The sequence below is a fragment of the Bufo gargarizans genome, chromosome 5, assembly GCF_014858855.1.
Source record: "Bufo gargarizans isolate SCDJY-AF-19 chromosome 5, ASM1485885v1, whole genome shotgun sequence".
NCBI classification, from domain to species: domain Eukaryota; kingdom Metazoa; phylum Chordata; class Amphibia; order Anura; family Bufonidae; genus Bufo; species Bufo gargarizans.
In genome coordinates, this window is record NC_058084.1 from 71914438 (window position 1) to 71940241 (window position 25804).

Below are 25804 nucleotides of genomic sequence, written 5' to 3' on the forward strand. Positions count from 1 at the left end.
TTTCGGACCGCAAAAAAAACGACACAGTGGTCTGCATGAGGCCTTACACTGTCCAATCAGTGCTGCACGCAGCCATGCCCCCACTATAATGGAAATGGTAACGTACAGCTGTTACCGGGGGAATAACAGAGGAGCGGCACAACACACTCTAGAATAGTTCCTTAATGCCCGGAGATGACAAGTCTTCTCTGCCTTCCATAAGCCCTTACATCCCATCACACGTCTGGCGCATTCTTTCTCCCCAGATCTGCTCGCAGCATATCCATCACAATATCCGCAGGTCCTACACGCGGATCGGTCACGGACTTGCGGATTTCATTTGTAAGGTCCCTTTCACACGGGCGAGTATTCCGCGCGGGTGCAATGCGTGAGGTGAACGCATTTCTCCCGCACTGAATCCTGACCCATTCACTTCTATGGGGCTGTTCACATGAGCGGTGATTTTCACGCATCAATTGTGCATTGCGTGAAAATCGCAGCATGTTCTATTTTGTGTGTTGTTCACGTGAATGGGGCTGCGTGAAAATCGCAAGTATCCGCAAGCAAGTGCGGATGCGGTGCAATTTTCACGCACGGTTGCTAGGAGACGATCGGGATGGGGACCCGATCATTATTATTTTCCCTTATAACATGGTTATAGGGGAAATAATAGCATTCTGAATACAGAATGCATAGTAAAACAGCGCTAGAGGGGTTAAAAAAATAAATAAAATAATTTAACTCACCTTAGTCCACTTGATCGCGAAGCCGGCATCTCCTTGTGTCTCCTTTGTTGACTAGGACCTGTGGTGAGCATTAAATAGAGGTAAAGGACCTTTGATGACGTCACTCCGGTCATCACATGGTCTTTTACCATGGTGAATCACCATGGTAAAAGATCATGTGATGACCGGAGTGACGTCATCAAAGGTCCTTTACCTGTATTTAATGCTCACCACAGGTCCTAGTCAACAAAGGAGACACAAGGAGATGCCGGCTTCGCGATCAAGTGGACTGAGGTGAGTTAAAAAAAAATTTAACCCCTCTAGCGCTGTTTTACTTTGCATTCTGTATTCAGAATGCTATTATTTTCCCTTATAACCATGTTATAAGGGAAAATAATACAGTGAATAGACTGTCACCTAGCAACCATGCGTGAAAATCGCACCGCATCCGCACTTGCTTGCGGATGCTATGCGATTTTCACGCACCCCATTCACTTCTATGGGGCCTGCGTCACGTGAAAATCGCACAAGTGATGCGTGAAAATCAACGCTCATGTACACAGCCCCATAGAAATTAATGGGTCAGGATTCAGTGCGGGTGCAATACGTTCACCGAACGCATCGCACCCGCACGGAAAACTCGCCCGTGTGAAAGGGGCCTAAAGGGTGAAATCTGCAGCCAGGCAGCGGTAAATTCACATGTAACACAATTCCAATAGTGCCCTGTGTGAATCCACCCCTATGGAGGGGCACAGCCAGGAATCGCGGGCCCCTATAATAAGGAGAGCCCCACTGCACTATGATTAATGGAGCCGCGGACCAGAAGATCGGGGGTGCGCTCCGGAAATGCGGATGCGGACAGCACACTGTGTGCTGTCCACATCCATTCCTGTCCCATAGAAAATGAATGGGTCCGCGGAACAGATGTGGACCAATTCTACGGACATGTGAATGGATGAGTGTGTAGCCTGTGGGAACCCCCCCACCGCCACCACTTGTCAGTGTATTGATACAGTTCTAGGAGGATTAACAGAGGAACAGCACGATGAAGAGTTGTGAGAAAAGATGCTCTAGAATTGTTATGTCAGGTGGGATACAGAGAGGTGGCTCCCGATACAGAGAGGTGACACCCGACCAGAGAGGTGGCTCCCGATACAGAGAGGTGACACCCGACCAGAGAGGTGGCTCCCGATACAGAGAGGTGACAAGCCCCCGACCCTGAAGTGGTCCGGCAATGATCGCGCTCTTGTCAGGGTTTACATAGCAGTCACTTGTGAACAGCAGCCGAGGGGACAGCTGAGAATCTGCTCTGGAGGTCACCTCTAGTGAAGACTAGGAAGTCGGCTCTTTAATGGCACTGATTGGGGGGGTTACCAGTCAGATAAAGGGACACTCTATAACGCCCCTCCTCCCATGTCACTAAATATAAAACTCAACCTCTAAAAATACTCTTCAGCCGCCATTTCTCCTTAATCAGCCTCTAGATGACTGGATGTATGGGACTGTTATCCTCCAGCTGCTTCTTATCTGTCACTGTCCTTGGCTAAGTGACAACCAGTATGGCCGCATCACAGTCCGTCCTAGGCTCCTCAATGGCCGTTCTGCCAAGATATGCAGTCGGACATCCGCGGCTCCGGTGCTGATGCATAACTGCGGAGATCTGCCTTCAGGATTCTGGGAAAGCTGAGTGCCAACGCCTGTGGAGATTTCATATTACCAGCGCTTTTCCTGCAGATCTCTCATCAGGAATTAGATTTGGCTTAAAGAGGACCTGTCATGTTATTTTTTTTTTATTCTAGATAAATGCCTTTACTTGCAGGGTACCCCCACCCTGCCTGTTTTTTAAAAATATTGCTCCTGCGCCCGCTGTAGTTTTCCCGCTCAGTAAGTGAATAGTGAGCATGGGTACAGGGAGGAGGAGACGCCAGGGTTTCTCAGGGGGCGTCTCCTTCTCCATGGCTGTGCCGCGATCCAATCACAAAGGAGAGCATCACAGCCAGGATAAAGGGGACGCCCCCTGAGAAACCCTGGTGTCTCCTCCTCCCTGTACCGATGCTCAGTATTAACATAGTAAGCGGGAAAACTACAGGGGGCACAGGGGGGCGTAATAGTTAAAAAAAAATAATAATAATCAGACTGGGTGGCAGCATCAGAGGGTGGTACCCTGCACGTAAAGGTATTTATCTAGAATAAAAAATCAAAAAAAACATGAAAGGTCCTCTTTAAAGGGGTTGTCTCAGCTTGACCATTGGTACCACATTATCAGGATATGCCCCCAATGTCAGATAGGGACCCGCACCTATCTCTAGAGCAGAGCGCCAAAAGTTTAGGAGAGCGCATGCACTGCCGACCCACCATTCATTTCTATGGGAGGTCCGAAAATAGCCTAGTGACACACTTGGCTATTTTCGGAAGAAATAAATGGAAAGTGCACTCCACAGGCACGGCTACTGCTCCATTCCCTTCTGTAGGACTGCCGAGACAGCCAAAATGAATGGAAAGCGGCCAAACCTACGGGGTACGCTCTTCCGGACTTTGGGCACTCCATTCTAGAACTAGGTGGGAGCCACTCCTGTCCGACATTGGGGGCATATCCTAGCAGATGTGCTGACCTGGGGTGGGAAAGCGTCTACTCAGTGCTTACTCCTCCATCGCACTGCTGATGCCATTGTCTCCGCTGCGCTCAGACCAGCTGTCGGCTCCTCCGCTCTAATGCTGCATATGAAGCTGAACAGGAAGACTCAGGAACACAGCGGGAGAGCCCGCATCCAGTCCCAGTTACTGTGGCATCGGTGGCATGACGGAAGGGGTAAGCGCTGGGCACAGTATCCTCCCATCACAGGTCAGCACACAACATACTTTTCAAGAAATGCCATAGAAACCCTTTAAGTTTTATGGGGGGGCAACTCCGAGCACCACACCTATGAGCTGTTGGAAGGTGGTGGGATACTTGGGCGAGCACTGCAGACTCTTCCTCGGCTTGTGACGTCACATCCATTGCTTACCTGGCCATTGTGCAGGTCAGTCCTATTCAAGTGAATAGGATCATGCTGCAATACCGAGCACAGCCACCATAAACTGTACGGCGCTGTACTTGGTAATCATCTGAACACTGCGGCCCCTTCAAAAAGGTGATTGGTGGGGTACTGGGAGATGGAGCCCCACCAGCCAGATATTGATTACTTGAGGCTATGTCATCAGTATTTAAAGGGGTATTCCCATCTCGAGCATTGAGGGCATATTGCTAGGATATGCCCCCAGTGTCTGATAGGGGCGGATCTCACCTCTGGGACCTATCTTTAGAATGGAGCCCGTCATGCGCGGCCACCCTCCATTCATTCCTATGGCACAGCTATTTTCATCAGTCCCATTGAAATGAATAGGAAGCGCACCTCGCAAGCGCGGCCACCGCTTCATTCACTTCTATGGGGCTGACGGAAATAGCCACGCTTTTCGGCTCTCCCATAGAAATGAACAGAGGGTGGCTTCACATGCGCAGTACACCCTCCTTCACTTTGCTAGCTCCGTCCTAAAGATAGGTGCAGGTGCCAGACCCGCCGCTATCAGACACTGCATAGCCCAGCAATATGCCCCCAATGTTCCAGATGGGAATACCCTGTTAATTCCTAGAAAACCTCTTTAAATGGATAGTGTCCTGTGAATATGGTGCTCCCCCCACCATGGCAGGTATCGTTTGGGGGAAAGAAGGATTGGGCATTGTTGAATTTTTAAATGCCTGATCCTTGTCACAGGAGATAAGTGGCCATGGAAGGTGCCTGGCAGAGGCTTGTTCCCCTTTCTCCACTGAGAGCACATGCACACTCGGCTGAAGAGCGCCTGCATGTGTCTGTCATGGTACGTCATCTGTAAGATCTGGAAGTCTTTTTTTGCTGCCCTTGGAGATTTCAGACCTCGGAGCCGGCCCTGTGGTGCTCCTTCTCCTTTCTCCTGATGTTACATGGTTTCTTCCTCGGCAGATGTGAAATCCCTATAACGAGGACCTCAGTCCTGTGACACTTTCTTTCCATGGGAGAACTTTTTCCGGTTACGTGTGATCTGCAGACCTCACGGCAGATGCAAGGATTATTGTGTCCTGCAATGTACGTCCTGCAGTCTCCTGTCCACGTCGGGGACTGGGCAGCTTTAAAGGGCTTGTGCCAGATTTAGAAGTTATCCCTTAGGCCTCATGCACATGGCCGTTGGGCGGCCGTGGCCGTGTTGTGGCCCACAAATGACGGGTCGGCAATCCATGGCCCGCCGGCCTTGTGCACCACGCATCACAGATGTGGACCCATTCACTTGAATGGGTCCGCAATTCCAGAGATGCGGAACAGTCATGGAACGGAACATCGGAAGCACTACGCAGTGCTTCTGTGGTGTTTCTTTCCGTTGTTCCGCACCGCAAATAAATATGACATGTCATATTTTTTTGCGTTGCGGACAGACCACGGACGTATTCAAGTTGAATGGGTCCAACCCGCTGCACGGATGTTGCCCGTGCTTTGGGGGCCGCAATTGCGGTCCCCAATGCACGGAACGGCTGCACAACGGCCGTGTGTATGAGGCCTTATCCACAGGATAGAGGATAACTCTCTGATCGCTGGGGGTTCAACCGCTGGGAACTCCACCAATCCGAAGAACGAGGGTCCTGGTACCCCGATCTGATGGGGCAGCAGGTCGACCATGTGCCTTGCCCTTCCATTCATTCCTTATGGGACCGCTGGTAATAGCCGAGTACAGCACTTGGCAGCCCCTTAGAGAATGAATGGTGCAGCAGGGTGCATGCTCGACCTGCCGCTCCATCAGATCCGGAAAACAGGTCCCCCATTCCAGGATCGGTGGCGGCCCCCAGAGATCAACTAGTAATCCCTTATGCTTGGATAGGGGATAACCTGCAAACTTGGGAGGCGTGAGCCGGTCAGCTTCAGGGAATATCCGAAAAGATGCTGACCAGGCGCGAGCAGTAGACTGGCAGCCGTATCCTTACTGGATGCCGGTACCATATACGCTCTCCCGAAATCTGTTTGTTAGCGCTTTGTAATGATCCGGATAGATGCCTCCGTCCACGCTTGCGCATTGCAATAAAAGCCTTTGCCGTCTACAGTACTTAAAAAATAAATAAAAAATAAGCATCTGTATTTAGAAGTGTGGGTCACCAGCCAAGACCACCTCACTAAATAGTCACACAAGGCTTTAAGGGGGCTTTCCTAGGAGATATTAAAAAAATGTCCAGAAAGAGACCCATGTTGTCTGCAATGCTCCAGATCTTAGTTGAAAGAATGAGGAGACATGATTGATGGTGGCTTTAGAGTCTTTCTCCACCTCTCTGCCCACTCCAAACGGCAGAGGACTCCTGGAACGTGATCCGTACAACATAAAAATACTAATAAAGCCTCATTCACACTTCAGTGTTTGGTCAGTGATTTCCATCAGTTATTGTGAGCAAAAACCAGGTTTGGAGCCTCCACGGACATAAGGTATAAGGGACAGATCTTCTCTGTTCTGTGTTTAGAGCCGTACCTGGTTTTGGCTCACAATCACTGATGGAAATCACTGACCGAACACTGACTGACGTGTGAATGAGGCATTAGCCAATAGGAATGTGACATGTGGTTTGGCACGGAGTGATGTGTACACCCTCATAGAGCACATCTGGACACAGTTAGGAATGTCTAATGCCTTGTCCAGATACAGGAGGTTCGCTCTATTGCCATCTAGCTGTCACACCAAGTATTGCACTCTAGCTATGTTCAAGATTTAATTCCGGTATGTTAAAAATAATCCTACTATATCAGCAAGTAGAATTTTTTATATATATATTTTAACACTTTCCTGGCTGATTGTTGAATAAAACAGAATAGAGCAGCACTCTCAAACCATTAAATGCAAACTCTATATATATAAACTTATGCCACATTTGATATGATTATGAAACATGAGATATTTTTTATTATATATAATTACAATTTATTTTATTTTTTAATAAAAACATATGTGCCAAGCCCTTTAACAGAGGGGGGGTGGATCTTGACACGTCTCTTTTGTATTTAGTCTACAACCTTTATTTTACAGAAACGTACTCGGCTGACGACTTTAAGCCCTGCAAAATCTGCGGTAGAACTTTTCTTCCGAATGCTTTGGTATGTATGATATGAAGCTTGGGTATGTAGAAGACGCATCGACAGAATATCCTGTCTATTAAGGTCCTAATATAATTGTCATGTAATGGGAGAGATTTATCAAAAAACAGGTTGCAGATTTCATTCTCCAGAGAGCTGGAATCTTGTTGGTTCCTATGGACATGTTGCGCACTTTTCCTCTCTGGTTGGTTTGATAAACCTCCCTCAATAGAGAAGATTTCTTAAAGGGCACCTATCAGCAGATTTGTACCTGTGAAGCTGTCTGACCTGTTGCATGTGTGCCTGGCAGCTGAAGGCATCTGTGTGTGGAAGATATTGGATCATTAAAGATGGCGCCCGCTCAGGTGCTGAGCAGGCAGCCTAGCCGACAGATGCCTGCTGTTTTACACTATACTTAGGCCTCATGCACACGGCCGTTGTTTTGGTCCGCATCCGAGCCGCAGTTTTGGCGGCTCAGATGCGGACCCGTTCACTTCAATGGGGCCGCAAAAGATGCGGACAGCACTCCGTGTGCTGTCCTCATCCGTTGCTCCGTTCCGTGGTTCCGCAAAAAAAATATAACATGGCCTATTCTTGTCCGTGTTTTGCGGACAAGAATATGGAATTATATTAATGGCTGTCCGTGCCGTTCCGCAAATTGCGGAACGCACCCAGACGCCATACGTGTTTTGTGGATCCGCGGTTTGCGGACCGGTGTGTGCTTGAGGCCTTACCTAGTGGCGAAAACCATGATTGGAGACATAGATTCCTAAAGGCTCTAAGTCCCGCCTTAGCAAAGGCCCTATGAAGTCCTGCCCTGCCATGATTTTCCCATAGACGGCAGTGGTAAGCCATTGCAGCCTATGGTACAAGCAATATAAAGATTGCATGTTGAAGACCCCTACAGGGATTAAAAATAAAAGGTAAAAAAATATATATAAAAAGGCCCACAAAAATGAAAAATTCAAATGGCTTCCCTTTCCCCATTTTCAAATAAAAATAGCAATACGAAAATAAACATCATTGGCATCTCTGCATCCAAAAGTGCCCAAAAAATTAAAATATAAAAGTTTTTACACCATACGGTGAATGGCGTAACAGAAAAAAAGCAATGCACTCATTGCCTTTTTTTGGCTGCTTTGCCGTCCCAAAAAATACAAAAAAATTATGGCTTATGGCAGGGAGTAAAAAAAGAAAGCGAAGGAATGGAAAATGTCAGCCAGGGGTTAATTTGGAATTTAGATTGTGAGCAGAATATTTCGCTGATTCTTCCTGCCCCCAAATGAAGGAGGAATCGGTTATTAAAGAGCAAGGTGGCCGATGGCTGATTGTCTGAGATCATTGATGCCCGGGGACTAATATCATTCTGTACAGAAGAGCATTCATTCTAATTCATGTGACAGAGCGTCTGGTAATCCAGCACAGTTCTTGCTTAATAATCTGAAGCAGCACCGTCATCTCTCCCGACCTCTTAGAATATATTTGTATTCACCATTAAATCATCATTCAGCCGCAGCCATTTCTTAGAACTCTGTTCTCTCCCTCTTTTATTCCTCCTGGAAATATATGAATAAACTGACAACTGGGAGTTACCGCTCCCCTAGGATGTGTTCTTCCATACACTGATTGGGCGGCATCAGGCGTGTCAGGAGACCGGACTTTCACCTAGTAGTCACTAGACTATCTTTCGTTGCACGCCATCACTGTTTCTCTCTCTACTAAGTTCTCTTTTCTTCCCTTTTTTATGCAGGTAAAATTGAATTAGCCTTCTATTGAAGTAATCAAAGGGTTAAAGGATATCTATCAGCAGACTTATCCCTATGACACTGGCTGACCTGTTACATGTGCGCTTGGCAGCTGAAGGCGTCTGTGTTGTTCCCATGTTCATATGTGTCCGCATTGCTGGGAATAATGATGTTTTATTATATGCAAATGAGCCCTTAAAGGGATTCTGTCACCTCCCCTCAGCCAAAAAACGATTTAAAAGCAGCCATGCAGCACAGCTTACCTGGATTAGGCTGTGCTCTTTTATCTTGAAATCCGTCCAGCAGTTACTGCAAAAAACGACTTTGATCGATAAGGAAATGTGTCCTGAAGGTGCCCAGAGGGGCGTTTTGTTCATCTTAGAGAGCCCAGTACCGCCCCTCTTACAGTGCCCAGCCCGCCTTCCTTGTACTGTCTAACCGCCCCCAGCCTGCCACAGCCTCCCCTCCCTCTCCTCCCCCTCCCTCACGCCGAACGAACTCTCGCACAGGCGCAGTACCCACTGAGGGCTGCGCCTGTGCGATCAGCAGGAGACTGAGGGCAGGAGCTTCATCCTCGTCACTGGGCATGCGCCGAGCCCAGTGACGTCCGATATTAGCTCTTTCCCTCAGTCAGCCTGGTAGGATGCGCAGAGGATTGCCGATCGGCTGCTGCACCCTGCGCTTTCTCCAGTCTGCCTGCCACAGTGAAGACGGCCAGCGATTTCTTTCCCCACCCTCCCTTCAGGAAAGAAACAAGTATTTGTTGGGGCGAATTAGGTATTATTATATTAAGTAAAGCTTTACTGAATTTATACATTTTCACTGAGCAAAAACAAATACTTATTTCTTTCCTGAAGGGAGGGTGGGGAAAGAAATCGCTGGCCGTCTTCACTGTGGCAGGCAGACTGGAGAAAGCGCAGGGTGCAGCAGCCGATCGGCAATCCTCTGCGCATCCTACCAGGCTGACTGAGGGAAAGAGCTAATATCGGACGTCACTGGGCTCGGCGCATGCCCAGTGACGAGGATGAAGCTCCTGCCCTCAGTCTCCTGCTGATCGCACAGGCGCAGCCCTCAGTGGGTACTGCGCCTGTGCGAGAGTTCGTTCGGCGTGAGGGAGGGGGAGGAGAGGGAGGGGAGGCTGTGGCAGGCTGGGGGCGGTTAGACAGTACAAGGAAGGCGGGCTGGGCACTGTAAGAGGGGCGGTACTGGGCTCTCTAAGATGAACAAAACGCCCCTCTGGGCACCTTCAGGACACATTTCCTTATCGATCAAAGTCGTTTTTTGCAGTAACTGCTGGACGGATTTCAAGATAAAAGAGCACAGCCTAATCCAGGTAAGCTGTGCTTCATGGCTGCTTTTAAATCGTTTTTTGGCTGAGGGGAGGTGACAGAATCCCTTTAAGAGCAACGGGCCCTTTTCACCTACGGGCTCAGCTCTCTGCAACTGCCGTGTCCTCTGCACGTTGACAGGGCTAGGCAGGTGTGATGACAATGCCCTTTAAAAAATGTAAAGTCTTTTATTTTATATATTTATTTTTGCTATGGTCATCTTTAATGATTATTGAAAAAGAACCTGATCCATTATCCTATAGGGTTTGTTTAATGTACAGTAAATTACATATGGATTTTTTTCACGTTTAGCTGAAAAATAAATCCGTGGGGAATTCAGAGCTGTAAAGTTTCTAATCTGCATCATGCGTATTTTCACTGTAGATGTCATTGTTTGAAGCGCAGTTTCTTTGCCGTCCGATTTGTCACCAATTCTGGTCTGTACCCAGCCTTAAAGGGGTTGTCGGGTTGGAGAATTTGATTGACAACTTGCCCCTTGGATGTTTGTACTTATAAAACACACTTTCTTTCTATTTCTCTAGAGAAAACATCTCCCAGTATGCCAGAAAACCTTAAGTAAAAAAAGGAAAGTATTTGACTCCAGCAGACAGCGAGCAGAAGGGACAGACATTTCCACTATCAAACCCATAAAGCAAAGGGTAAGTAGTGGTAGGTAAGTGCTGCACTCATAAAATCCAGGGTTCTTCTTCTACTGTAGAGCCATGCATTTTAAATGGAAAGAAAGATGTAAGCACATTGGCTGATTTATTTTTTTTAGCTACCTTACCCCGAAACCTTTACAAGCAATGGCCTATACTCAGGATAGTCCATCACTATCTGATTGGTAAGGGGTTGCCCCTCATCGTTAATGAGTTGCCCAACCCTTTACCAGCGATGGCCTATACTCAGGATAGGCCATCACTATCTGATCGGTAAGGGGTTGCCCAACCCTTTACAAGTGATGGCCTGTACTCAGGGTAGGCTATCACTATCTGATCGGTGAGGGTCTGACACCCTACACTGTGCTGCAGTATCTCCGTGCAGGGACTTGATACCAGAACTACACTGTTCCATCCATTGTGCAGTAGACTGAGCTGCTTAAAGCAGCACTGCTCCCACTGAAGTGAATGGGAGCAGTGCTGCAGTAACTAGCTCTTCCACAACACAATGGACTAGGCTGTGTAGCTCCAGAGCTGCTGTAGAACAGCTGATCACATGGGTGCGAGATATCAGGCTCCCACTGATCAGTCATCGCCTGTCTCGAGGACAGGTCATCACTTGTAAAGGCTTGGACAACCCCTTTAAAGCTGCATACGTGTAAACTAGATTTAACATCCTGACAGTTTGAGGTTTTACATAGCCCATGGGAAGAGTGGTTCTGTATCAGGAAAAATAACCCAGAAAACCCCTTTTTTTCTAATGTTAGAGAATGTGTTTTTTTTTTTTGTTTTGTTTTTTTACTGTGATACAAAAAAGAAACCATGTCAAATTCAGCTCCACTACATCTGTCTGCATAGTCCCAAGTACCCGTTAAGTCGTGTTCCATTCTCCTTCAGTGAGACAGACTGCTTCTAAAGTAGAAGTGGCTTTACATTGTACAGTACAGTATGTGGCATGGCTACTGCGTAGACCTGAAAATACGCTATTTTTTTAGCAATTCCATTTTGTAACATTTTAGCCTGCTGCCACACTATGTTTTTTTGTTTGTTTTTTCTCCCGGCCTTCCTTTGACTTAATGAAATTTTTTAATGAGGTGTTTTTAGCTACACTTTATTTTTCTTGTATTGTTTTCTTCATATAGAAAAGCCTATGATGACATGAACACCGTGTAAGGCCTCCCTCACCACTTGCGGCGGGCCTGTTGACAACATATGCTCAGGCGGTCTGCATTTAGCACTTGCATGCTAATTGTGCATCTGCAGGAGCAGCGGGGGAGCAGGGATCCATAGGAGGATGGGACATTATTTGATCATCCCTGTATACACCGGGCACAATGACCCTACCTGCTCTAATGATCATGTGATTGCGGGGTCGGCTCTGTGAGGAGGCTTAAGAGCCTTGTACAACCTGGATGCTGTATTCCCACTGTAACTGGAGTAATATGTCAGAAGTTACAGGAGAAATCAGTAAAAATCTACCACATGCCACGCTGCAGCTTCTAGCCCCGCTGCCGGTGGCCACAAGCTATAGATGCCCCTATATCAAAATCACTATTACAGAGGGCCAAAATTTAGAGTTTTTTTTGGGGGGGCTTTTAATATTGATGACCTATTTTCAGGATAGGTCATCAATATCAGATTGGTGGGAGTTCGACACATGGATACATCAGCTGTATGAAGAGAAGGCATGCTCCGTGCGCACGTGCCTATGTCTATAGCGAGAAGGGAGACGGCACACTGCGCGCGCCTACAGCTGATCGGCGGGGGTGCCGGGTGTCGGACCATCTCCGATCTGATATTGATGACCAATCCTGAGGATAGGTCATCAATATAAAATGCTCGGAGAACCCCTTTAAAAGGTTCCTATGGTATTAAAAAAAAAAAAAGAAAAATTCAATAAAATAAAAATATAGCCCCATGCATCACCGAAAAAAGTGAAAGAATTAGTTAAATCTTTGGTTTTCAGAGATGCATGTACAAAAAAAATGAAAATGTGCCTGGTCAGGAGGGGGGTAAATGGCCCAGTCTTGAACTACATTTTTAAACTATTTAGTGTTTTTTTTTTTTTTGTTTGTTTTTTCTCATTTAGAGTTTTTAGGGGTTTTAGCTGTTTATTTACAAGCTTTTTAAATGTTGGCCATGGCTTTTGGCCATGGCTTTTTTGCTTAAAAAAAACATTTTTGAAAAAAAGAGACATAACAACAATAAAGCATGCATTTGCCTTTTCTGGTCCTTGTGAAGTCCTGTAGAGAAGCCTATGGGAATAAACACCAGAACAAAACACCAAAAAAATGACAAAAAAGTCTAAATGCTGTGTATGTAGAGTTTCAGCAATTTGCTAAAGACTTTAAAGTAACATCTGACTGCAAAAGGTTTATATGTCATAGCCAAAAATGAATCTTCACATGAGAGGTGCTAACGGCGCCCAGTGCACCCCATTGACAATAATAGGGCATGTCAGGTATCCGTCATGGGGGTCCAAATTTTTTTGTCATTTTTGACAGAATCTGTGACCAAGGCTCTGTAGCAAGGTTTCTGTCTATACCTTAAGACCACTTGCCTTGAACATCATGTCATCTTCTCCACATATGTATAACCCGGTAGACCCCAGTAAATTACATATTGTCTATACTTCTCTTATTTCTTTCAGCTGGAACCTCCAAAGAAGCAATCCAACTGGAGAAGGAAGCACGAGGACTTTATCGCCACTATAAGAGCTGCTAAAGGTCTTACTCAAATTTTAAAAGAAGGAGGAGACCTTCCGCCACCGCCTCCACCTTCATATGACCCAGGTAGGTTTTGATGAGAGTGGACTGGCAGATTTTGGGTGGGAGATAGATAATGAAGAAAGCAACACATGGTTCAGTCAAACAAAATGGTGCAAGTGATCCAGACCGTGGTCAATGTCCAAAGATAAATGCAGAAGGGATGACAGCACTCTCAATGGCTAGTGATTAACTTGTTTCCATAACAATGCAATGTTCTGCTCCCACCTTTATCAAGCGTACAGTGATATATAGCATACGCGTACATAGAGCCCAAACAGGAAGTGACATCATAATAGATAGAGTCGCAGATTGCGGCACAAATAACCTTTCCACCACAATATGCGCCAGAAATATGCCTAATATAGAAAACGCCCGTGTAAAATAAATAAATAAAGTTTTGAAAAAATATAAAAATTCAACCCCCCTTTTCCCCAAAATAAAAAAATACACATCATGGGTATTGCCACATGCGAAAACGCCCATAATTTAACATTATAAAAATATTTTCCCCATATGGCAAAACGGAAAAAACATCAAAATGGCCCATTCGCCGTTTTTGGACGCTTCATTTCTAACAAAAAATTAAATAAAAAGTGATCAAAAAGTTGTACACCCCCCAGTGGTATCAATGAAAAGTACAGATCGCCCTGCAAAAATGAATACTCACACAGCTCCGTACACATAACTACATAACCTTTTCCAAGGTTTTTATTATTTTATCAGTATCAAAACGCAAGAAAAACTATACAGGTATCGCTGGATTCATACTGACCTGTAGAATGAAAGTAACTGGTAAGTTTTATCTCCTATCAAACATTAAAAAAAAACTTAAAACTGTAGCAGAATTGCTTTCTCGCCCAGTTTCCTTGGGGGACACAGAAGACCTTGGTATAGCTCATCTCCCTAGGAGGCGTGACACTAAGAAAAAACTGTTAAGCCCCTCCTCCACAGCTATACCCTCAGCCTGGAGAGAGAGGCTGCCAGTTTTAGCTTAGTGTCCAAGGAGGCAAGACACTCCCTGCTACTGCAGGGCTGTTTTCTCCTTGTTTAAATTTTGATTTTTACTTTTTTCTTTTCTTTTTGTTCCAGATCATCAGGGACAACAGAGACGCACTAGACCTCTCTGTTTCTCCCGGGGTTGAGCTGCGCCAGTGCCGGTCATCCGCACTGCTGCCTCCCCCACAGAAGACAAGGTGGATCAGGGCAGCCCAGCTCCCCTACATCCCGCCAGCGCAAGGGTCGCCCGCACGCCAAGTCCCTCTTCCAGCGTCCTGCCACTACGGTGCCAGTAGCTGAAGGGGCGACCCTGCTGGAATGGACCGAGGGTGAAGACGACTATGGTGAGAGAGTGGCTTCTCCAGCCCTACGTCCCCCACCCCCCACCCTGGTCTCCTGCGTGCCTGACCCCCCATACTGGGCCTCTGGACCCTTCGGTCACTGCTGGACCTAGGCTGGCCCCTGGGGTGCTGTGGGGCGACATTCTACTCCTGCTCCCTCTCCTCCCTTCTGGCCCTCATGGGACGTTTTAGCAGCAGAATGCTGAGAATAGGCATTCACTTATCAGCGTCCCTCCTGGGAACGCTGTGCTCGCATCCTCACGGGCACCCAGTCAGGGTCCCCCCATCCCCTCACCGATGCGCTGCTCTGGACCGGGGGCTTTTTCCTGACGGCAGTGCTGCTTGGGTTTTTTACTTCCCGGCCTGCTCGGCCGCACCTCCGGCGCTTCTTCCCGGCCTGCTGGGCCGCACTCCGGCAGGGGGCGGGAACTTCTCCGGGCGCGAATCCTTCCCGCCTGGAGGTTCCCCGCCCCCAGGGGATCACGGCGCCGCCTCCTCCTCCCTTCCAGGTTGGTTGGCTGTTAACCCTTCGGGTACCGGCGGCTCCCGATGGGCCTATATGGCTGGCGCCCCTCCCCCCTCTACTTCTATGCTGGGCACCTGTATGGTGGCACTTCTTTCTGCCTCAGTGAGGCTATTTTTTATTTAGAAATGCATAAAATGGTTAACTAATGGATATCTTGTGCGCTGCGCAGGACGCTGCAGCCTTATCTCGGTAGCGCCGCCTGTATGCGTGCTCCTTCCATGAGCGGCATTGTGTCGCACTCCCCGGCTGGTGCATGTTTCCCTTCTAAGTGGTTCTTGCCCTCTCCGGGATACAGCGCTGGCCAAGTGCATGCGCTCTCTTTTTTTCTGTAGGCAGAGTTCGTCACCCTCCAGCTATGGTGCCTGCCATGTGCAGACAACCCCTTCCTAGGCGGGATACTGCACTCTCTCGGGTTGCAGGCTTGCCTGGTGCATGACCCCCCGCTTAGGTGGAATACTGCACTCTCACCGAATACGGTGTTGGCCATGTGCACGAGAACTCTGCACTCATTGGATTCGCTGCAGGCCATGTGCACAACCCCCTTCCATAGGCGGAATGCTGCACTCATTGGATTCGTTGCCGGTCTTGTGCATGTCCTCCTTCCATAGGTGGAATCTGCACTCTCACCAGATACGGTGTTAGTCTGGTGCACGACCCCCTTCCATAGGGGAACGCTGCACTTTCACTGGATTCACTGCCGGCCATGTGCGTGATTCCTTTCCATAGGCGAAACGCTGCACTCACTGGATTTGATACCGGCCATGTGCATGACCCCCTTCCGTAGGCGGAATGCTGCACTCACTGGATTCGCTGACGGTCTTGTGCATGACCCCCTTCCATAGGCGGAATGCTGCACTCACTGGATTCGCTGCCGGTCTTGTGCATGACCCCCTTCCATAGGCGGAATGCTGCACTCACTGGATTGCTGCCGGTCTTGTGCATGACCCCCTTCCAGGGGGGGAATGCTGCACTCACTGGATTCGCTGCCGGTCTTGTGCATGACCCCCTTCCTTAGGCGGAATACTGCACTTCATTGGTTATGGTGCTGGGCAGCCGGCCATGTGCATAACCCCCTTCCATAGGCGGTATGCTGCATTCTCATTGGATTCGCTGCCGGCCTTGGGCATGCCTTCGTCCCTCAAGCGCCATGCATACGCCCTCACTGACTGGGGTCGTTCTCTCGCTGGTAAGTTGCTGGCCGCGTGCATGACCCCCTTCCATGGTGGGATGCTTGCAACTCACTAAATCCACTGCCGGCCATATACATGTTCCCCCTTCCGTGGGCGGTGTACGGCACTCTTTCTGGATTCGCTGCCGGCCATGGGCATGTCTCCTTTCCTCAGGCAACATACACACACTCTCACTGACTGTATTTGTTCTCTCGCCAGTGTGCTGCTGGCCAGGTGCCTGACCCCCATCCATGGCGGGGTGCTCGCATTCTCCCTGGTTGCAATACTGGCCATGGGCATGGCTCCCCCTTCTGGGCAGCATACTGCACTCTCACCAGATACGTTGCTGGCCTCTAAGATGGGTGGAATGCTTGCACTCCCATTGGATACGGTGCTGGCCTTGTGCGTGACCACCCCTCATTCCATGGGTGGACTTTTTGTGCGCTCACAGGACTCACAACTGTCCTTGTATATGCTGTGCTGGACTTGTACTTGTCCCCATTCATTGGCGGAGTAGTTGTACTCTCACAAAATTCGGTGTTTGGTGGATTATTGCACACTCACTTGATGCTAGGATTACCCTGTGCATGTCCACTTTTCACTAGGTGGACGTCCTGCTGGATGCGGTGTGGCCATGTGCATGGCCCTCTTCTGGGCGGAATATGGTATGTCTTACTTCTCTGAAGTAGGTGCTGGTCTTGGGCATCACCCCCTTGTGGGGCGGGCTTTGCATGCTTGCTGCCCGCAATGTTTGCCAAGTACATTGCCCTCTCTTCTGGGCGGACTGCTTGCGTTCCGTCGCATGCCATACTAGTCCTTTGTGTATGTCCCCCCTTCCGGTTGCACTTTGCACTTCCGTGGATTCTGTGGGACTCTGTGGCTGGCCCTCCTTGCTGTTTGACTATTTCGCAGTGGGCGGACGCTCTTGGGCACTCTGTGCTTTGTTGGGCCGTGTATGCCTTCTCCTTCCGTAGGTGGGTTGGCTTTCTCACTGCTTATGGGGCTGCTTGTACGTATGCCTCCATTCTTCCTGCGACTTGACGTTTTTCTCTTGGGATACGGTGATTGCCGCCGGCCTGGCATTCTTCTCTGAAGAGATCTTTCTGTTCACCTGGCCTGGACGGGCTCTATTGCTCTCTACTGCAGCGAGCTGGGTGGTATCCATTCTCTGTTCAGAGGGTATATTTGGTGTTTCCGTTGTGACGGTATCCACCATATTCGTTGGCCCTTCCGCCTGGGGAGTGTTTGTGGTTCCTAGATGTGTACCCATTAGTTAACCTGTGGCATTGCTTCCCAGCGCAAGCGGTCACATGGTCGAGAGTGCTGTCTCCAGCGTCCCTCGCAGTCTACGTTGGCTCTGGCGGGATTACGGTTCCCTCGCCTGTTGCCTTTCCTCCTCTTGGATGCGTTTTGGTTTGAGTCCTTCCTGTTGGCACCCTCCGTGCTTCAGTTTGTTTTGCTACCAGGTTCTAGCCGCTCTTTTCGAGCAGGTCGCCCAACTTCTCTTGGTTGCTCGATTACCCAGGTCTCAGGGACCTCCACTTTCGATTCGTTAGGGTATTCGCCTTCTGCGAATTGGTGAGCCGGACATCTCGGAGTAGCGGAGTTCTGCTTTTGAGCGGTCCTGTGGCTTCCCTGTTGCCCGCTCCTCCTTGCGGTTGGAGGCTGTCATCCGTCTTCTCGGCTATTTTTCTCTCGACGGCTCTGTTTTGGCTTCTCCGGGGTCAGTTTTACTCCGATGTGGCTTCTGCCCCGGCCAGGCTTCAGGGGCTGTTCCTTCACTGCCCTCCCCCCTGGGGAGACCATGGTTGTTCATATGGATGGTCCCGGTGTTCCTTATGACCTCGTACTGTCTCCATGGTTCACACTGGCTGTACTAGCTGTCCGCCTATTACCGGGTTTGCCGCATTCTGTCCTCCCGCTGGGTGCAGATTACTTTTACCTTTCTGGGCGATGGTCCTACTTGGACTTTACCTTCTCGGTAACCTGGCGGGCCTACTTTCTTCTGTCAAGATTACCCTTCAGGCCCCCACACCGGGACTGTAGAACACCACCTTCTTGTGGTGGCTACAACGACAAGGACTTTAGCCTGACTTGTCCTGGAGTCTGTTGGATACTGGCCGGGTCCCTTTCGGTTCCTTCCGTTTGTCCATCTGCTCCCCCACTCCGCGTGGATTCGGGACGGCGTTGCTCGGGGGCCGACGGGACCAGTTTTCCCGACCTTTTTGCCCGTGTCATTGATTTGCGCTTACTCGCATTGGGTTTCCTCCCGTCTGCCCAGACGAGTCCAGCGAGCACACTAGTGTTAGCTCCCGGCCGTGCTTCGTCCAGGTTCTGTTGTCTGACTTAGGGTCTTCCCTGGGGTTCTTTAGGAAGCTGGTCATTCACCCAATTCTGCCTTTCTCTTCCCATGATTCGGTCTTCTCCAGTCTGGCCTGGACCTGCGACTGGGACTCTGTTACTTGAAGTGTCTGCGGTTTTTTGTTTGGACGTCTCCGACTCTTGTCGACGCTCGTCTCTTGTTTCCAGGAGGTCCGCGCCAAGGTTAACGGCTCCTGGGTGCTTTCCTCCGCTTTAACCAAATGGCTATTGCTGTGGTTACTGCTCAAGGGCAGGGTTCTGTTTTTTTTTTGTGTCACCGTTCATTTCACCAGAGCGGTTGGTGCCTCCGGGGCCGGAGGCCTTGGGCTTCAGCCATGTCATTGTGCAGGGTGGCCACGGTCTTCCTTGCACTCTTTACCAGGTTCTCCTGAGTGCGTACTCTGGCTTCGGCGGCGGCTGCTGCCTTGGGCCGCCTGGTTTTTGCAGGCGGCATTTCCTTGCTGCCTTCGGGTGCTTCGCCTTGGTGCTGTGGTCCCTCCCCTCTTGGACTGCTTTTGAACGTCCCAAGGTCTTCTGTGTCCCCCAAGGAAACTGGGCGAGAAAACGAGATTTTTGTATTACTTACCAGTAAAATCTCTTTCTCGCTCTTTCCTTGGGGGACACAGCACCCACCCATTCTTTGGTTTTCTCTGCACGGTTTCCGAGTTGTTTTACCCGTTGGGTAGTTGGCTTGTTGGTTCCACTTTTGGACTTTGCCTTTTTTCACTACTTGGACACGCAACTGGCAGCCTCTCTCTCCAGGCTGAGGGTATAGCTGTGGAGGAGGGGCTTAACAGTTTTTTCTTAGTGTCACGCCTCCTAGGGAGATGAGCTATACCAAGGTCTTCTGTGTCCCCCAAGGAAAGAGCGAGAAAGAGATTTTACTGGTAAGTAATACAAAAATCTCGTTTTTGTTTCCAATTCCACCCCTTTTTTGAATTTTTTTTTCCTGCTTCCTACTAAGTCATATGCAATATAAAACGGTGGCGTTGGAAAGTACAACTTGTCCCGCAAAAAGCAAACCCTTATACGGCTATGTGAACGGAAAAATAAAAACGTTATGGCTCTGGGAAGGAAGCGAGCGCGAAACGAAAACGCAAAAAAACTATTAAAAAAAACCTACAAAAGGAGGGTAGAAAGGGTTAAATGAATGAAATACAACTTATACTGAATCTGTTCCCTCTGCTCGGCTCTATGACATGCTGCCTGCAGATTACGGTAATTCCCATTTTTCATGATTACAGGTTTCCTCCAAGTTTATAAAGGTCCAGGCGCCGGAATAAATGGATTTTTTGTACTCACCGTAAAATCCTTTTCTCGTAGTAGACATTGGGGGACACAGCACCATGGGTATATGCCCAGCTGCCACTAGGAGGCTGACACTAGAAACAAAAAAAGTGTTGGCTCCTCCCAGGTGGGCTATACCCCTTTGCCAGAGCCGAGAGAGATCAGTCGGTACAAAAGCAGTAGGAACGCCACACCTGAACCAAAAAGAAAAAACGAAAGCCAACAAGTCTGCAACTGGGGAGAACCGACGACCACTCAGGCAAACGCCGGAATCACAAACAAGTAGAAACCCAAGAAGGGTGGGATCTGTGTCCCCCAATGCCTACTACAAGGAAAGGATTTTACGGCGAGTACAAAAAATCAATTATTCTCGTGCATGGCATTGGGGGACACAGCACCATGGGACGTCCAAAAGCAGTCCCCGAGGGAGGGAAGCAAAAAAAACACCATGCCGCAAATCTAAAGCACAGCTGCTTGCAGAACCTTGCGCCCCAGGCTGGCGTCAGCAGAAGCCAGGGAATGAATATGGTAAAACTTAGAGAAAGTGTGAATTGACGCCCAGGTGGCAGCCCGGCAGACCTGGGAAGCCGATGCCTGATGACGCACCGCCCAGGAAGACCCAACTGCCCTAGTCGAATGAGCGGTCAACCTGGAAGGGGGAGCACGGCCCTTAGCGACATAGGCCCCCTTGACGGCCGACCGAACGCAGCGAGAGATGGTGGCCTTGGAGGCAGGCAAACCTTTACGAGGGCCCTGCCGGGACCACAAAAAGAGAGTCAGAGCGACGGAAGGGTTCCGTGAGACGAAGATACAGGCGCAGAGCCCGAACAACATCCAGGCAATGGAGGGATTTCTCCCTAGAGTGAGAAGGATTAGGGCAGAAGGAAGGAAGGATGATTTCCTCATTAATATGAAACGAGGAGACCACCTTCGGGAGAAAGGAGGGAACTGGGCGCAAAACCACCTTGTCCTGATGGAACACCAGGAAAGGCGAACGGCAAGAAAGCGCCGCCAGTTCGGAGACCCGGCGGATGGAGGAGACGGCCACGAGGAAGGCCACCTTAAACGAGAGATCTCTGCCAAGGGCTCGAAGGGTGAAGACTGATGGGCGTCGAGGATGAGATTCAGATCCCACGGCTCCACCGGAAAACGAAAGGGAGGGGCTCGACGGGCAACACCCTGTAGAAAAGTCCTAACCTGAGCCCGCGAGGCCACAGGACGCTGGAAGAGGACCGATAGGGCCGAAATCTGCCCCCTGAGAGAAGCCAGGCGAAGACCCTTCTCAAAACCGGCCTGAAGGAAGGCCAGAATGTTAGGGACTGAGAAACGGAGAGGGCAAAAACGCCCGGACTCACACCAGGCAAAATACGATCTCCAGGTCCGGTAGTAAATGCGAGCCGACTGGGGTTTGCGAGCGTGAAGCATCATCTGGATGACGGAATCCAAAAGGCCACGGGACTTCAGGACCGCGGTCTCAACAGCCACGCCGTCAAACGAAGCTGAGATAAATTCAGGTGGAACAGAGGGCCCTGAGAAAGGAGATCGTGGCACAGAGGAAGTCGCCACGGAACGTCGGCGAGCAGAAACACCAGATCTGCGTACCACGCTCTGCGGGGCCAATCCGGAGCCACCAGGATCGCCGGAACACGGGCTGCCTTGAGACGCTTGAGTACTCGGGGCAGGAGAGGAATGGGGGGAAACAGGTACAGAAGGTCAAACTGAGACCAAATCAGAACTAGGGCGTCGACCGCGATAGCCTGAGGGTCCCTGGACCGCGCGACCTAGCGCGGGAGCCTGTGGTTTAGGCGCGACACGAAGAGATCCACGTCCGGAGTTCCCCAACGGTGACAAAGTTGGAGGAACACTTCTGGGTGGAGAGACCAGACCATTCGCCCGGGTCGACGAGCTGACGACTGAGGAAGTCTGCCGCCCAATTGTCGACCCCGGGAATGTGTACGGCGGAGAGGACGGGGACGTGCCTCTCCGCCCACCTCATGATATGGGAGGCTTCCTTTAGGGCCATCACATTCCTGGTGCCCCCTTGGTGGTTCAGATAGGCCACGGCGGTGGAATTGTCCGTCTGAACCCGGATCGGAAGACCGTGGAGACGTGGGGCCCAGTGAGACAGTGCCAGGAAAATTGCCCGGAGTTCAAGAACATTGATCTGCAGGGAAGACTCCTGAGCAGACCAAAGACCCTGGACAGTGAGGGACTCGAAACCGCCCCCCAACCCGAGAGGCTGGCGTCCGTCGTGATCACCCGCCAACTGGGGGGAAGGAAGGACCGGCCCAGGGACACCGTCCGAGGATTCAGTCACCAGGAGAGATCCTGGCGAAGCTGGGGAGGGAGACGAGTCCGGTGATCGAGGCCTGCCGGGGACTTGTCCCACCTGGATAGGATGAACAACTGAAGGTCCCGGGAGTGGAATTGGGAATAGGTAATTGCTTCGAATGAGGCCACCATCCTCCCCAGGACGCGCATACATATCCTGATGGTCAGAGAGGACGGGCCGCGGAGACGAGTCACCCCCGCCTGAAGAGAGGCAATTTTTTCCGGGGGAAGGAACACCCGCCCAAGGCGAGTGTCGAAAATCATGCCTAGAAAGAGCATCCTCCGGCATGGGACGAGAGAGGACTTGGAGCGGTCGATGATCCACCTGAACTGGGTAAGAGCCGAGAGGGTGATGTGTAGGCTGGACAGGTTGTCCTCCAATGACGGGGCCCGAATCAGAAGGTCGTCAAGGTAAGGCACCAAGGCGACCCCCCTGGCACGGAGAAGGGCCACGAGAGGCGCTAGCACCTTGGTGAAAACCCTCGGAGCAGAGGCCAGGCCGAAGGGCAGGGCGACAAACTGAAAATAAAGAGAACCCACCGCGAAGCGAAGGAACTTTTGATGGGAGAGGGCAATGGGGACATGCAGATAAGCTTCCTGGATGTCGATGGACGACAGGAACTCGTCCGCCTCAGAGGAGGCGATCACCGACCGGAGGGATTCCATACGAAAATGATGGACCCGGACAAAGTGATTGAGCGCCTTCAGGTCCAGTATTGGACGGAGTGAAACCGTAAACAGATTAGAGTAGAAACCCTGAAAGGTCTGACTCCGGAACCGGAACGATGACCCCTAGAGAGCGAAGTGAACGAATGGCCTGAAAAAAAAAAAATCTTCTGCCCCGGCGGGAGACCTGGGAGGCGCACTGAGGAAGAACCGTCCCGACGGAATATCGGAAAATTCGATCTTGTATCCGGAGGTAACCCACCTCCAGAACCCAAGCGTCTTCCAACTGCTTGCCAGACATCTGAAAGGCGAGAGCAGGTGCCTCCCACCTTGACCAAGGCATGTGGAAGGAGGCTTAGCGGACTGGGGGGCGAGCAGGTTTGGGCTTGGCCTTAAAGGAAGGCCGGTTGACATTCTTGTATGAGCGGGCAGAAGGCCCGAAAGGAACGAAAGGACTGCGCCCGAGAGGACGACCCAGGAATGCGACGGCGGCGAGGCTGGTTCTGGGGAAGAAGAGAACTCTTACCGCCAGTGGCCTCAGAGATGAGCTCCTCCAAACGCTTCCCAAAGAGCTTTCCACCAAGAAAGAGAAATTAGATCCTTCTTGGAGGCGGAATCAGCCACCCAAGAACGAAGCCAGATGGTGCGGCGGATGGCCACAGAGTTAGCGGCCGCACGGCCGGAGCGGCGGGCCTATTCTATAGAGGCATCGCAAAGGAACTTGGACGCCTGGTAAATTTGAGAGGCAAGCACCACCAGATCCCCCTGGACCGAGTCTGGAGGTAAGGCTCGGACAAGCTGTTTAGCCCAGATAGCGCAGGCCTTAGCCACCCAGGAGGCGGCAAACGCAGGACGGATGGCGGCACCCGCTGCCACGAAAACAGACTTGGCCAAAGAATCGATCCGTTTGTCAGCGGGATCCGACAAGGAAGCCGCGTCAGCCAGGGGAAGGGTAGTAGCTTTCGCCAGGCGAGGGTCTACCTGAGGAGGAACCGTCCAGAGATTGACTGATTCCTCAGAAAAAGGATAAGGGACATCAGAAGCCTTGGTAAGGTGAAGGTGCCGGTCAGGGTGACGCCACTCCTTAGCCAGAAGTGCGTAAAGATCCTCGTGATTCGGGAAAACCACAGTGGACCGTCTAGAACGGCGAAAGGACACCCACTCCTGGGAGGAGGAAGAAGGATCGTCCTGCACATGGAGCGCGTCCCGGACAGCTTTGATGAGATCCTGTATGGCTGCAGACATCGCCGAGCACCGCTCTGATTCAGAATCAGAAGCAGAGGAGTCCCCAGGAGAGGCGGAATCTCGCCTGTCTCAGACTTATCCGGGGAATGGTCCGAGGAAGCTGCGGAAGAGTGGGAGCCAGCCGAGACCGTACGAGGTCGTTTGCGTGCCAGAGTGAGAATGTACGTCCCCAGCCGGGGGGTCCCTACCAGAGGCGGCCGCAATCTGAGCAGGCAGACTGTGCAAGGACTGCGCCAAGGATTGGGAGAGGCTGGCGAGGTTACCTATGGCTTGGGACAGGGTAGCAGCCCTTTCCGGAAGAACCGACAAGGAGGGGGCCGACTGGGCGGGCCTGGGGTTGAGGCACTGCGCGCAGAGAGAGGTAGACTGGCCGCATGGGAACTTCCTATTACACATGGAACAGGCATAATGAGTGGAAATGGCGGCAAAGGGAGTGGGGTCTCGACCAGAGGAAGACATGAGGGAGGAGAGTGGAGCCTGCAAAGAAAAAAGTCAGCCAAAGGCTGCCTACCAGACCCAACATCATCAGAACCGATCATCAGGAAAGGATGCAAGATGGCAACCAGCAGAGACTGCAGGAAGGAAGGAGCCGGCAGAAAAAAGGAACGCCCCCCCCTAGCAGCCCGTGCTGATACAGGGTTGGGTGAGACACAAGCGCCGCCCAGGGCTCCACCCACAGAAGGAGGGTGAAAGAAGAAAAAGCCCGGGAAGCAGGGAGAATGTGGAGCTCCGCCCCACGTGACCAGCGGCCTAGCCGGCCGAAAAAGCCGGGGCCTAGAGTGAAACTTGCGGCCGGAAACGGACGCCCACGATCGCGGAGACGTCCGGGGGCAGGAGCTGAAGCGCGGACACAGCGCCGATGTGTGGTGGCCCGGAATAGGCCAGGTAGGTGCAGAAAAGAACCCCGTCAGTGCTGGAAGGCTCCAAACGCCGCGATAACGGCCATCTTAAAGGGCCAGGCCCAGGAAAAAACATGTGCCCCAAAGCAGGAGTCCCGGCCCAAAAATGACACCCCTGGAGGTGAGAAGTGCCGCAGGCAGTGCCCCATTGGACAACAGCTACTCTAAGGGGAAGGAGGGGAGGGGGAAGGGGACTACAGGATCCCCGGAATGGATCCGGATCCCTACTCACCTTCCGACGTCTTCAGGCGCAGGAATGACCATCCCCTCGGCGGACTCAACACGGGAGCCGTGGGTCCACCGGAATTCCACTATGGAAGCAGATCAAGCGGGAACTGGGTGGCTGCCAGGTACCTAAGTACACGCCCGCAGGGGGGCAACTAAAGTGGAACACGATGGAGCCACCCCTGCAGCAGGCCGAAACCTGCAGAGACAAAAGAGAAAAAAAATAAAATAAAAAAATGAAATTAGCAGGATGACCTGCGAAAAAAGATAGCAGGTCATGTCTGCCTCCTATGGACACTAAAACTAGACTGATCTCTCTCGGCTCTGGCAGAGGGGTATAGCCCACCTGGGAGGAGCAAACACTTTTTTTGTTTCTAGTGTCAGCCTCCTAGTGGCAGCTGGGCATATACCCATGGTGCTGTGTCCCCCAATGTC

General features: G+C 50.7%; 1 protein-coding gene across 2 annotated transcripts in view; it reads left to right on the forward strand.

Annotated features, from left to right (window-relative positions):
* ZC2HC1A (zinc finger C2HC-type containing 1A) overlaps nt 1–25804 on the forward strand; it is a 63209-nt gene that overhangs the window by 872 nt on the left and 36533 nt on the right. For both annotated transcript variants that reach the window (XM_044294183.1, XM_044294184.1), the window contains exons 2-4: nt 6777–6844; nt 10439–10555; nt 13206–13347. In XM_044294183.1, the coding sequence (XP_044150118.1) occupies nt 6777–6844; nt 10439–10555; nt 13206–13347 (327 nt within the window). The remainder of the gene's footprint in view (nt 1–6776; nt 6845–10438; nt 10556–13205; nt 13348–25804) is intronic.